The sequence below is a fragment of the Mobula hypostoma genome, chromosome 1 (genome assembly GCF_963921235.1).
Source record: "Mobula hypostoma chromosome 1, sMobHyp1.1, whole genome shotgun sequence".
Lineage (NCBI taxonomy): Eukaryota > Metazoa > Chordata > Chondrichthyes > Myliobatiformes > Myliobatidae > Mobula > Mobula hypostoma.
In genome coordinates, this window is record NC_086097.1 from 64,327,333 (window position 1) to 64,341,934 (window position 14,602).

The 14,602-nt window shown below is 40.1% G+C and overlaps 1 protein-coding gene across 9 annotated transcripts in view; it reads right to left on the reverse strand.

Annotated features, from left to right (window-relative positions):
* ralgapa1 (Ral GTPase activating protein catalytic subunit alpha 1) overlaps positions 1-14,602 on the reverse strand; it is a 220,530-nt gene that overhangs the window by 134,539 nt on the left and 71,389 nt on the right. For all 9 annotated transcript variants that reach the window (XM_063049877.1, XM_063049870.1, XM_063049896.1 and 6 more), the window contains exons 12-15: positions 10,173-10,316; positions 8,512-8,660; positions 4,026-4,155; positions 93-330 (exon numbers count right to left, since the gene is read on the reverse strand). In XM_063049877.1, the coding sequence (XP_062905947.1) occupies positions 93-330; positions 4,026-4,155; positions 8,512-8,660; positions 10,173-10,316 (661 nt within the window). The remainder of the gene's footprint in view (positions 1-92; positions 331-4,025; positions 4,156-8,511; positions 8,661-10,172; positions 10,317-14,602) is intronic.

Genomic DNA, 14,602 nt, shown 5'->3' on the forward strand with positions numbered 1-14,602 from the left:
AGTTTAAGTTTTTAAACTTACCATTGGGAAAAAAACCAATGATGGCATATTTCTTACATCACAGTTAAACAATATTTGATAGTTAACTATACCTTTTCCTTTGTGTTTTTTCTGTTTTTGTTCACTCAATTTATCTAAAGGTAGATCATGCAAGTCTAGGTTGTACAAGTTTCGAGCTAACACTTTGGTCAAAGTTTCCATTGTCATTGCCCATTCAGTGATCAGTTCTTCCCAGCATGTAAGTGATGACAAAACCACCAATAATTCATCCCATAGCTCCCGGGAAACATACACGTCCAAGTTTGCTTTGATCCAGGCTACTATGAGTGTCTAGACAATAAAAAAGACAATTGATACACAATTAGAAAATAGATGCACATCCATCCAGTCCAACTTTAACTTTTTCATCTAAAGATCCATTAAAACGTTTTCTTATTGTATTATTTAAAGTACTCAATATTACTCTAGAAAATAATAGGTTATCAAGTTGAGAAGTTTAATTTAAAAAAACAGCAGATGATAAGTAAACATTCTGACAGATTACCTAAAAACTCCTATCCAAGCTAAAATCTATATTAAGAAGAACAGTCCTTCACAATTTACAAAAAAAAACTAACCATTTTTCTCATATCCGGAAAGTTTTTGCCCAATCCCTCAATCATACACATCTCCTTGATGTCCAGGTGCCCTCATCACAGCTTGTATTCCCACCTAACATTACCATCAACAAATTTGAAATTATCACATGTGGTCCATTCAGCCAATTCACCAAGTTGTGAATAGCTGGGGCCAAAACATGAATAACAGCCAGAGCCTCCTAGTATCTCTTAGCTATTAGTAGTTGCTTTTCCTTCCTCAACTGGACTGGGCCCTTGCTTCAAGTATTTCTAAAAAGTTCTCAGATTTATTTAGCTCCCCAACACTAACTTTGAGAAATTCATCTTAGAAATATTTCAGAATTCATTTTCTACATTGCCCACTCCAATTTAACCTGTCCAGACTTTTGGTGGATTAAAGACCCACATGATGACTACATTAACCCTTGTCACATACACCTCTAATTTCTTCATTTATATCAAGCCCTGCATCATTGCAGGAAACATGAAACTGTAGATGCTGGATCTGGAGTGAAAGAAAACAAACTGCTGAGGAAATTTAAAAACGCAAACAACAGGAAATCTGCAGATGCTGGAAATTCAAGCAACACACATTAAAGTTGCTGGTGAACGCAGCAGGCCAGGCAGCATCTCTAGGAAGACGTACAGTCGACGTTTCGGGCCGAGACCCTTCGTCAGGACTAACTGAAGGAAGAGCTAGTAAGAGATTTGAAAGTGGGAGGGGGAGGGGGAGATCCAAAATGATAGGAGAAGACAGGAGGGGGAGGGATAGAGCCAAGAGCTGGACAGGTGATTGGCAAAGGGGATATGAGAGGATCATGGAACAGGAGGTCCAGGGTGAAAGACAAGGGAGGCGGAGGGGAACCAGAGGATGGGCAAGGGGTATAGTCAGAGGGACAGAGGGAGAAAAAGGAGAGTGAGAGAAAGAATGTGTGTATAAAAATAAGTAACAGATGGGGTACGAGGGGGAGGTGGGGCATTAGCGGAAGTTAGAGAAGTCGATGTTCATGCCATCAGGTTGGAGGCTACCCAGATAGAATATAAGGTGTTGTTCCTCCAACCTGAGTGTGGCTTCATCTTTACAGTAGAGGAGGCCGTGGATAGACATGTCAGAATGGGAATGGGATGTGGAATTAAAATGTGTGGCCACTGGGAGATCCTGCTTGCTCTGGCGGACAGAGCGTAGGTATTCAGCAAAGCGGTCTCCTAGTCTGTGTCCGGTCTCGCCAATATATAGAAGGCCACATCGGGAGCACCGGATGCAGTATATCACCCCAGCCGACTCACAGGTGAAGTGTCGCCTCACCTGGAAGGACTGTTTTGGGCCCTGAATGGTGGTGAGGAAGTGTAAGGGCATGTGTAGCACTTGTTCCGCTTACAAGGATAAGTGCCAGGAGGGAGATCAGTGGGGAGGGATGGGGGGGATGAATGGACAAGGGAGTCACGTAGGGAGCGATCCCTGCGGAAAGCAGAGAGAGGTGGGGAGGGAAAGATGTGCTTAGTGGTGGGATCCCGTTGGAGGTGGCGGAAGTTACGGAGAATAATATGTTGGACCTGGAGGCTGGTGGGGTGGTAGGTGAGGACCAGGGGAACCCTATTCCTAGTGGGGTGGCGGGAGGATGGAGTGAGAGATGTACGTGAAATGGGGGAGATGCGTTTGAGAGCAGAGTTGATAGTGGAGGAAGGGAAGCCCCTTTCTTTAAAAACGGAAGACATCTCCCTTGTCCTGGAATGAAAAGTCTCATCCTGAGAGCAGATGCGGCGGAGACTGAGGAATTGCGAGAAGGGGATGGCATTTTTGCAAGAGACGGGGTGAGAAGAGGAATAGTCCAGATAGCTGTGAGAGTCAGTAGGCTTATAGTAGACATCAGTGGATAAACTGTCTCCAGAGACAGAGACAGAAAGATCTAGAAAGGGGAGGGAGGTGTCGGAAATGGACCAGGTAAACTTGAGGGCAGGGTGAAAGTTGGAGGCAAAGTTAATAAAGTCAACGAGCTCAGCATGAGTGCAGGAACCAGCGCCAATGCAGTCGTCGATGTAGCGAAGGAAAAGTGGGGGACAGATACCAGAATAGGCACGGAACATGGATTGTTCCACAAAGCCAACAAAAAGGCAGGCATAGCTGGGACCCGTATGGGTGCCCATAGCTACACCTTTAGTTTGGAGGAAGTGGGAGGAGCCAAAGGAGAAATTATTAAGAGTAAGGACTAATTCTGCTAGACGGAGCAGAGTGGTGGTAGAGGGGAACTGATTAGGTCTGGAATCCAAAAAGAAGTGGAGAGCTTTGAGACCTTCCTGATGGGGGATGAAAGTATATAGGGACTGGACATCCATGGTGAAAATAAAGCGGTGGGGGCCAGGGAACTTAAAATCATCGAAAAGTTTAAGAGCGTGAGAAGTGTCACGAACATAGGTAGGAAGGGATTGAACAAGGGGGGATAAAACCGTATTGAGGTATGCAGAAACGAGTTTGGTGGGGCAGGAGCAAGCTGAGACAATAGGTCTGCCAGGACAGGCAGGTTTGTGGATCTTGGGTAGGAAGTAGAAATGGGAAGTGCTGGGTCCTCCCCCCCACCCCCTCGCCACCTTGCCTTTCTCCCTAGGCCTCCTGTCCCATGATCCTCTCATATCCCCTTTGCCAATCACCTGTCCAGCTCTTGGCTCCATCCCTCCCCCTCCTGCCTTCTCCTATCATTTTGGATCTCCCCCTCCCCCTCCCACTTTCAAATCTCTTACTAACTCTTCCTTCAGTTAGTCCTGATGAATGGTCTCGGCCTGAAACGTCGACTGTACCTCTTCCTAGAGATATTGCCTGGCCTGCTGCGTTCATCAGCAACTTTGATGTGTGTTGCTGAGGAAATTAGTGGGTCAGGCAGCATAGGATTCAAATGGATCCTGATATAGAAGCTTGACCTAAATGTCTACTATTGCTTTGCCTCCACAGATGCTACCTGAGTCACGGAATTCCTAAATAGTCTGTTTTTTTGCCCCAACATTGTAGTTATTCAGATGCCTGTCAACAATTCTCATTGGTGTCTTCTGCCATCTGTTGCACCTCAGCTCCATCAAAACTGAACTTATTTCAATAGCACAATCTTCTGAAGATTACTTCTAATTACCACCATTTCCTTTTTAACTGCCTTTGCCTAATGTCAATTACATTGTAATATTGAACTCTAGTCCAAATTAGAATTTTGAAAAATAGAGAAAACAAAGAATGCAATTGCTTATTAACAGAACACCCTTTTCATCACTGAATTAACTTTGCATTTTACAAATACAGACATCTCAATTATCAACCAAAGTACAACTCTTCATTTTGTTCTGTCAATGCACAAGATTAAACCACCTTAAAGTTGTTAAGCATGGCATACTTCATATAAAAACTGATCCAGATACACGCTTTACCCGAAAGAGTGGCGTAGCAAGTCGTCCTGCTAACAAAGAATTTTTTCTCCCTTGAGAGAGTGGCAGAGCTTGCTGTGGTCGTTTCATAACAGATTCTGTAATCCTCAACATAATCAGCAACAGTTGCTCCCTGCAAGGAAACATGCCTAAATTTAAAGATGTTCTGAACTGGGGCATCTAAGGTTCAAGTTGCACATTTCAGCAGCTTCTTTATAGGTGTAGGATATTAAATTAATAACATATGTTGTGATACAATTTACTTTCATAATTTGTGCCTCCACACTTTTTAACCTGATGTTAAATTAATAGAATAACATCCAATTTAGTTTCCTTCTTCCGTACCACTGCCAGAGAATTTGTCACTGCTGATGGAGTAATAGCAAGTTAGATCTAATTTAACTACAGATTCCGTGCAGAGTTCAAAATGGAGAAAAATATTTTATATCATGGCATATAAGGATCCACAACTACACTGCGCTAAACATTATACTGCCAGCTAAGCAACATCACTGGACAAATTTCACAAGAATGTTGAATTATACTGACTTTTCACACACAAACTATTATTTCATGAATCTGGTTCATTCTGGAAGGCAAAAAACACAAAATTATACTAAATGAAAATAAAAAAAGAGATGTTGTAAATATTAAGTAGAATGCAAAATAGTGAAAACTCAGCAAGTTAGGCTGCATCTGTGGGAAGAGAAACAATCAACATTTCAGCTATGCAATCTATCATCAGAGCTGGGAAAGAAATAGATGCTGCAGGTTTTCAGTAGGAGAAAAGGTGGGGGACGGATCTGAGAACAAAGGATGAGCTGTAATAGCGTTTCAGCACTTAAGCTACAAGACCTGTATAATGAGTTTTAATAGTGGAATTAATTTATTATACATTATACTAGCATTTTATAAAATATACATTAATATATTTCCATTCTAAACTAGAAATATAAAGAAGTGGCTCATTAAGTCCTGATTTTGATTTGTGATGTTCTTCTTCAAGTTATGCTCTGTCAATGAGACAGCACAAGCATACCTAAGTTCAACACTAATGTAAAAATGCACTTTTGAATGAAAGTATTATATACATTGGAACTACGGTTGCAAGAAAAAAAGTATGTGAACCCTTTGCAAATTACCTGGTTTTCTGCACTAATTACTCATAAAATGTGGTCTGATCTTCATCTAAGTCGCAATAACAGACAAACACAATCTGCCTAAACTAATAACACAGAAACAATTGTACTTTTTATGTCTTTATTGAACACATTGTTTAATCATTCACAGTCCAGGCAGGAGAAAGTATGTGAACCCTTCTTTTTATTAACTGATAGAACTACTTTTAGCAGCAATAACCTCTACCAAACCTTTCCTGTAGTTGCTGATCAAACTTGCACAATAGTGTGGAGGAATTTTAGACCATTTCTCTTTACAAAACTAAGTTTATCAATATTTCATGGGATAGCTTGCATGAAAGGCCCTCTTTAGGTCATGCCACAACATCTCAATTGGGTTAAGGTCTGGACTCTGACTTGGCGATTACAAAACACAAATTTTCTTCTTTTTAAACCATTCTGTTGTTGATTTACTCTTGTGCTTCATATCACTGTCTTGTTGCATTATCCAACTTCTAATAAGCCCGAGGTGGCGGACCACTTAAGTGTCTTGATATAATTTTGAATTCATTGTTCCCATCAATGACTGCAAGCCGTCCAAGTTCTGAGGCAGCAAAGCAGCCCCAAACCAGTTTGCTTCACAGTCGGGATGTGGTTCTGGTGTTGGTGTGCAATGCCCATTTCCCTCCAAAAACCACAGTGTGCATTTCTGCCAAAAGGTTCAACTTTTGTCTCATCTGTCCACAGAACATTGTCCCAGAAGTATTGTGGAACATCCAGGTGGTCTTTTGCAAACTTGAGATGTGCAGCAATGTTGTTTTTTTTAAGAGCAGAGGTTTTCTCAGTGGTGTCTTTCCATGAGCACCATTCTTGTTCAGTGTTTTTCTTATAGTGGGCACATGAGCAAAGACTATAGCAAGTTCGAGAGGTTTCTGCAGGTCTTTTGCTGTTACCCTTGGGTTCTTTTTCACCTTCTTCCCCATTGCACATTCCTCTTGGTGTGATCTTTGCAGGATGCCCATTCCTTGGGAGAGTAGCAACAGTACTAAATATCCTCCATTTGAAGACAAGTTCTCTTACTGTGGACCAATGAACACTCAGGTCTTTAGTAATGCTTTAGTAGCCTTTTCCAACTTCATGCATCTCTACAATTCTCTTAAGTCCTCTGAAAGTTGTTGTGATCGAGGCATGGTGCACATAAACAGATCTTTCTTGAGAAGAGCAGGCTCTGTCAGTAACGTGACGTTGTGTGTCTCATATATATATATATACACACACACACATATACACATGTGCATACATACACAGACATATATATGTATATACATATATACACACACACACACACACACATATATGTATATACATATACATATATATACACATACATACACATATCAGGGCACTCTACAACCCACACCTCTAATCTCATTGATTGGAACACCTGACTCTAAATAGCTTTTGTAGAAGGCATTACCTCAGAGGTTCACATACTTTTTTTTTGAACCTGGACTGTGATTGTTGTGAAGTGGTGTACTCTGTATTGACGAGAAGTACAAGTGTTATTAGTTTAGGCAGATTATGCTGGTCTATTATTGTGACTCAGAAGAAGATCAGACCACATTTTATGGGTAATTAATGCAGGAAACCAGGTAATCGCAAGGGGTTCACCAACTTTTTCTTGCACAGTATATGTTTTGCTGTTTTGGCATGATATTGCCAAAACATTCCCACTATTAATCATTGTCACTCCAATATCACATACTTCAATACATATCTGAAATAGTCACAACATAGCACTTTTCATCCATATAGTATTTCCAACAGAAGATAGAAAACCATCAATATCTAACCTGAAAATCAATGGTAAATACCTTCAGAAATGGCATTTTAGCCCAAATATCATGAGCAAATATTTCAGAAAATGTGTCCCAGCCGAACTAAAACTAGACTGCTTTTTAAATTTTTACAAACATCTGCTAAGTCCAGCCTGAAAAGTCAAATCACAAATATCATCCAAAAGTTAGTCGGTGCCAATGTCAGAGCAAATTTGATTTTTACTTTATCTCTTATATAATTTTTTTTGTAGGATGACTGCCAGCAGTCTGGGACGACAGCTACGGTGAAGGTTTCAGCCAGTGAGCTCCAAACTCCTACCACCCTCTGAATGAAAAAACTTTTCCTCATCGCATTCTTCACCCCTGGATTTTGACTCCTCACCTAAGGGTAATAGATTCTTCCAATACACACTTCATTGAAGATCACCTTCAGCCTGCTCTGCTCCCAAGAAAAAAAAAAGACAACCCATCCTATTTTTCTAAAATATGATCAGCATTTGTAATGAAGCTCAATAGAGCTCAATCCCCGCACTGGCATGTTTGGAATTTATATTCAGTTAGCAATTCCGAGTTTAATAAAACAATATTAACCTTCATAAAAATTCATCTATTTGCACTAATGTGTTTCAGGGAAGAATATCTGTTATCCCAAACACATCTCTGAAGTCACAGTCGTGCCACTGGCTCAAAAAGGGCCTAGCAAATGACTTTGTTCTTCGCAAATACGAATGAGCAGTAATTGCTATCAAGGTAGTCCACATTCCAAAACATAAACTAGAAAAGGGATACTCAGTACCCAAGCTATAGCTTAATAAGTACTGCCCACAATTCTAGTATTATCTCTTATATTTTGTCCTAAGTTATCAAGGGAAAGCATCCTATATATATTTTTTTTGCAGGTCTGTGTGTCCTGCTTCATTTCAAGATCTGTGAATATCTAAGGTCTCTTTCCCCCAACTTCTTAATATCATCCCATTTATTGTTCCATTACCTTACCTTGATTAAACTTCCCAATTGTAGTATTTCTTCTCCATCAACCACACAATGAATTTTTGTATCATCTGCATTCAAATCTCTGTAATCCTATTACAAAGATAACCTAAATAAACTCAACATATTGAATAAGCCATTTTTGGCTACTTAATTTAAGACACTTCACTTAAGATTGCAATTAATACACCCATGAAATCTATTTTGCAGTTATGGGCAACTTGAAAATTAATAATATACTCAAACTCTACTCCTGTATTATACAATGGTAGAAATAATAGGTACATAGAGATTGCCCTTTATCATCTTGCAATCAAATGATAGTTACTTAATCACTGAGTAATAATGTAAATAACTGTCTACTAAAACATAGATCTGAGGAGAGGAAAAGAAATGAATCTCAAAAGACCAAATTTATTAAATGTCTCAAATTACCCTCAACTGCAAACTACATTTCAAAAATATAGCTTTTATTAAATACAATAAATCAAATCAACAAATTTTTTGCAGAGTTTCAATGTATAAAGAAACTTCCAATCTTACCAGGTTTTCTTGTTCATTGTTGTATGGACAACCATGTATCTGTAAATGTTAAGAACACGTTTACACATATCCACATGTTCATCCAAAAGGGCTCCAATTTCATTGGCAGGTTCCAGTAGTAATATATTTGCAGAGTTGGTTATAAAAACCTGTAATAAAGTGGAAAATAATGCATCATTAATAAGGCACAGATAACACAAGATACACAGCATAACTGAAAATAAAATGACAGATTCAAGATTAAAATCAGAATCAGATTTAACGTCACAGAAACATAGAAAATGTACAGCACAATACAGACCCTTCGGCCCACAAAACTGTGCCGAACATGTCCTTACCTTAGAGCTCCATGTACCTGCCCAGGAGTTTCTTAAAAGACCCTATCATATCCGCCTCCACGAACTCACGACTCTCTGCGTAAAAAACTTACCCTTGACATCTCCTCTGTACCTACTTCCAAGCACCTTAAAAACTGTGCCCTCTCGTGCTAGCCATTACAGCCCTGGGAAAAAGCCTCTGACTATCCACACAATCAATGCCTCTCATCATCTTATACACCTCTGACGAAGGGTCTCGGCCTGAAACGTCGACTGTACCTCTTCCTACAGATGCTGCCTGACCTGTTGCATTCACTAGCAACTTTGATGTGTGTTCCTACAATTGCCAAGATCCTTTTCTGTAGTGAATACTGAAGCAAAGTACTCATTAAGTACCTCTGCTATCTCCTCCCGTTCCATACACACTTTTCCACTGTCAACTGGCATGTATTGCGAAATATGTTGCTTTATGGCAGCAGTACATTGCAATACATAATTTAAAAACTATAAATTACAATAAGAAACATATGCATTAATTTAAATTAAATTAGTAGTGCAAAAAGAGAGCAAAAAAAAAACAAAAATGCTGAGGCAGTGTTCATGGTCCATTCAGAAATCTGTTGGCAGTGGGGAAGAAGCTGTTCTTAAAATGTTGAGCGTGTGTCTTCAGGCTCCTATACCTCTTCCTTGATGGTAGCATGAGAAGAGGGCATGCTCTGTGTGATGTGATGTGATAACAGATGCCCCATTTTGAATCATTGCCTTTTGAAGATATCCTTGATGCTGGGGAGGCAATGATGGAGCTGGCTGAGCTTGCAACTTTCTGCAGCTTTTATTCAATCCTGTGCAGTGGTCCTTCCATACCAGACGGCGATGCAAGCAGTTAGAATACTCCCTATGATATATCTGTAGAAATTTGCAAGAGGCTTTGGTGACATACCAAGTCGTCTCAAACTTCTAATGAAATATAGCTTTCTTAGTGCCTTCTTTGTTATTGCATTGTTGGCCCAGGACAGGCCTTCAGAGATGTCATCAACCAGGAACTTGAAACTGCTCACCTTTTCCACTGCTAATCCCTCGAAAAGGACTGATGTGTGTTCTCTCAACTTACCCTTCCTTAAGTACACATTCAATTCCTTGGTCTTACTGACATGGAGTGCAAGGTTGTTGTTTCAACACCATTCAACCAGCTGATCCATCTAACTCCTGTATGATAGCAATCTAATCTAATATAACCTAACATCAATCTAATGCTAGTGCGTATTTTTGATCAGTTACCAACCCCAAAAAGTAAAAGTTTTAGTCCAATTGACATAACATCACAAAACAAACAAGGACACAAACCTGCAATGATGCTTGAATGCCAGCATATACATTTCTCTCTTCTTCTTCCTCCAACTCAGGTGCTTTGTTAATCGCATTCTGATAGGATGAATTTCTTGTCCAACTTGGATTCCTAACATGGCCTGGTACTTTGGTTGCTTTATCCTATTAACAGACGGGAAAAACAACAAATGAAACAAGTCTTATTTGATAATAGTAAAAATAGTTTTCCAAATGAAGATCTGCTGCCTTAACTTGGTCAGTTCTATCCCACTTTCTTCCCTTCTCAGCTCCTGAGCTAATTACCCCACTAAACTCAAAACACCAGCACACAGTTCTGCATTTCCTCCACCAAAAGCTTAGGTATTTTGTCATTCGAGCAAGTTGAGGAAAACAAATTTTTAAAGCCTAGGATTGTACTAACAGGGCTACAGAATAAAACAATTCTATTGTTTATATGCAAAAGTTCTGCACTGGCCAGTATGTTAAATACATTCCAGGACATCATTATATCAGAAGATTTTTAAAAATTGAGTTAAGAACATAAAAGCACTTGAACAGGAAAAGGTCACAGACTTAGTTAGCTAACTGCTTTTAGATCAAATGTGTTTACTCAAGTGCTTCCGCCATCTGTTGGATGAACATTCAATATTCAAAGCTATTTAATATCAAAGTATGTACCCTACATACAACCCTGAGATTCATCTCCCTACAGGCAGACACAAAGAAATTCAATAGAACCCATTTAAAAAAATCGTCAAACACTTAATGTGCAGGAAAAAAAAAATCATGTAAACAATAAAAGTAAGTAAATAACATTCAGAACTGAAATTCATGAAAATGAGTCCACAGCCAAAAAGCCAGTCACCATTGCAGCTGATCCAGGAGCCCACTGATTGTAGGCCACGGTCTCAGTTCAGCGCAGAGACAGGTAAACCTCGTGGAGCAGCGAACTGAATACCTGCCTGTCCTTTGCCTCCGGTCCCAAGACCGTGACCTTTTCAGTCTGTCCTGGCATCTAAATCAGCTGAACCTCAAGTTGCACCTCACTCTCAGTCCCAGGCTCTGCTGCTTCAATATGCCCCCGGGTCCAGGATTCGGCCCATACCTGACCTTTCCAATTTGGCTCGGTACTGAAATCGGTCAAACTTTGGCTTGCTCCTCGCTCTTGGACCCAGCCCCCACCATCCTGACACTGCCTCTGCTTGGTGTTGCCACTTCAAATTCCCTCCAAGTCCTCTCCAGCAGCCAAACATTGGCTTGTTCCCTGCTCTCGGGTCCAGGCCCTGCCAAGTCGATTCGGCCTATACACGCCATGCCACAACCATCCTGTACCTTCAAGACTTCAGCTCACGCCGCAAAATGCCGGGTCGCACAGGTGGTTCAAAAGCTCACTTCCAAAAGGGACGATGCAGACTATTAATTGCAGTGATCATTTTTGAGAAAAAGTGTGATTAATAAAGTAATTAAAAGTTATAATTGCTGCAAGTAAGTTATCACTGTGCTTCACCAGCACCATCTTAAACTGGAAGATTAGATGTAACATAAATAACAAGAATATTTAGAAAACCTTAGATCAAGCAACTTTCATGGAAGGCGAAATACTAATATGTACAGACTGTACATATCAAAGACAGTATCAAATCTTCCAGCCCAGCTTTTCCTAGACCTGTATTTGTATAAGAAATGTTCATCACCAATGTTTTCCAAGTTTAATAGCCTGAAACATTAACTCTTTGGTGGAAGCAAGGATTTAGGTAGGGTATTAGGACTAAATCTACCCCTTTAAGTAAATATTACATGACCCACAAGAGAATTGTTGAAGCCAACTATATAAATGAATTCAAGACACAGACAGATATTCTTCTGGCATTCTGGCAACACAAAAGTACAGTGAGAAGGGAGGTAGAGAGAAATAGGATTATCAGAATCAAGTTTATTATCACCAGCACGTGATATGAAATTTGTTAACTTAGCACCAGCAGTTCAATGCAAAACATAAGCTAGCAGAGAAAAAAAAATTAAAAAAAGAAAAAAATATAATAAATAAGTCAATTGTGGTATACGTATATTGAATAGATTAAAAAACATGCAAAATCAGAAATACTGTATATTAAAAAAAGTGAGGTAGTGTCCAGAGATTGAATGTCTATTTAGGAATCAGATGGCAGTGGGGAAGAAGCTGTTCCTGAATCGCTGAGTGTGTGCCTTCAGGCTTTTATACCTCCCACCTGATGGTAACAGTGAGAAAAGGGCATGCTCTGGGTGCTGGAGGTCCTTAATAATGGACGCTGCCTTTTTGAGACACCACTCCCTGAAGATGTCCTGGGTACTTTGTAGGCTAGTACTCAAGTGGGAGCCGTCTAGATTTACAACCTTCTGCAGCTTCTTTTGGTTCTATGCAGTAGCCCCTCTATATCAGACAGTGACACATCCTGTCAGAATCCACTCCAAAGTACAACTATAGAAGTTTTTGAGTGTAATTGTTGACATGCCAAATCGCTTCAAACTTCTAATAAAGTATAGCCGCTGTCTTGCCTTCTTTAAAACTACATTGGTATGTTGGGACTAGGTTAGATCCTCAGAGATCTTGACACCCAGGAACTTGAAACTGCTCCCTCTCTTCACCTCTGATCCCTCTGAGAATTCAGCTGTGCCTAGCCACACTGTCACGTGTATATGGAGAGTAGAGCAGTGGGCTAAGTGCACACCCGAAGTGCGCCAGTGTTGATTGTGAGCAAGGAGGATATGTTATCACCAATCCACACAGATTGTGGTCTTCTGGTTAGAAAGTCAAAGATCCAATTGCAGAGAGAGGTACAGAAGCCCAGGTTCTGCAACGTCTCAAATAGGAACTATTGTGTGTTCCTCATCAAGGGAAAAATTCAACATTTTAAAATGTATTTTTCTGACCAAAGAGTCCCATAACTAGGATACTATTTCTGTATGAACAGTGACCTTCCATACATGGAAACAGGAAAACAGGTCTATCTGTAATTATCCAATTTCATATAAGCTGCAGGTTAAAGTTGAGAATTTGCTATCTTATACACCTCAATACCAGTCAAGAAAGTAGTGATTATTGTATTGTTAAACTTTTAAAATAGATCAAAATACTATCCTGTCAACCTAAAAATACCCATACAAAGTAAAACTGATTGTAGAACAATGTTAATTGTAATTCTCTATCTCACTGTCTATTAAAGAAACCCACTAGAGGTGTTTTTTAAAATAATGAATCAACTTTCTTTTATATTCTTGGCATTCTTGATATTTTTGTTGTATAATACAAAGTAAAAGAGATTAAACTAGATTTGCAGGGCGATGGGAACCAGAGTGCCAGAGCTGACAGTGTGGCTGGGGTGAAAATAAATGATATTGAAAGTTTAAGCAAATCCACTGATAGAAAGGTTGTGAGTGGTGGTAAAAATCTTCTGAGGTGTATATATTTCAATGCTAGGAGTATTGCGGCGAAGGCGGTATTGCGGCGAAGGCGGATAAGTTGAGGGCGTGGATTGACACGTGGAATTATGATGTTGTAGCAATTAGTGAAACTTGGCTACAGGAGGGGCAGGACTGGCAGCTTAATATTCCAGGGTTCTGATGTTTCAGATGTGATCGAGGCAGAGGAATGAAAGGTGGAGGAGTAGCATTGCTTGTTAGGGAAAATATTACAGCAGTGCTCAGGCAGGACAGATTAGAGGGCTTGTCTACTGAGTCCTTATGGGTGGAGCTGAGAAACAGGAAAGGTATGGCCACATTAATGGGATTGTATTACAGACCACCCAATAGTCAACGAGACTTGGAAGAGCAAATCTGCAGAGAGATAGCAGGCAACTGCAGGAAACATAAAGTTGTGGTGGTAGGGGATTTTAATTTTCCATACATTGATTGGGACTCCCATACTGTTAGGGGTCTAGATGGTTTAGAGTTTGTAAAATGTGTTCAGGAAAGTTTTCTACATCAGTGTATAGAGGGACCAACTAGAGGGGATGCAATATTGGATCTCCAGTTAGGAAACGAATTAGGGCAAGTGACAGAAGTCTGTGTAGGGGAGCACTTTGGTTCCAGTGATCATAACACCAGTAGTTTCAATTTGATCATGGACAAGGATAGATCTGGTCCAAGGGTTGAGGTTCTGAACTGGAAGAAGGCCAAATTTGAAGAAATGAGAAAGGATCCAAAAAACGTGGATTGGGACAGGTTGTTCTCTGGCAAAGATGTGATTGGTAGGTGGGAAGCCTTCAAAGGGGAAATTTTGAGAGTGCAGAGTTTGTATGTTCCTGTCAGGATTAAAGAACCTTGGTTCTCAAGGGATATTGCAACTCTGATAAAGAAGAAGAGGGAGTTGTATGAAATGTATAGGAAACGGGGTAAATCAGGTGCTTGAGGAGTATAAGAAGTGCAAGAAAATACTTAAGAAAGAAATCAGGAGGGCAAAAAGAAGACAT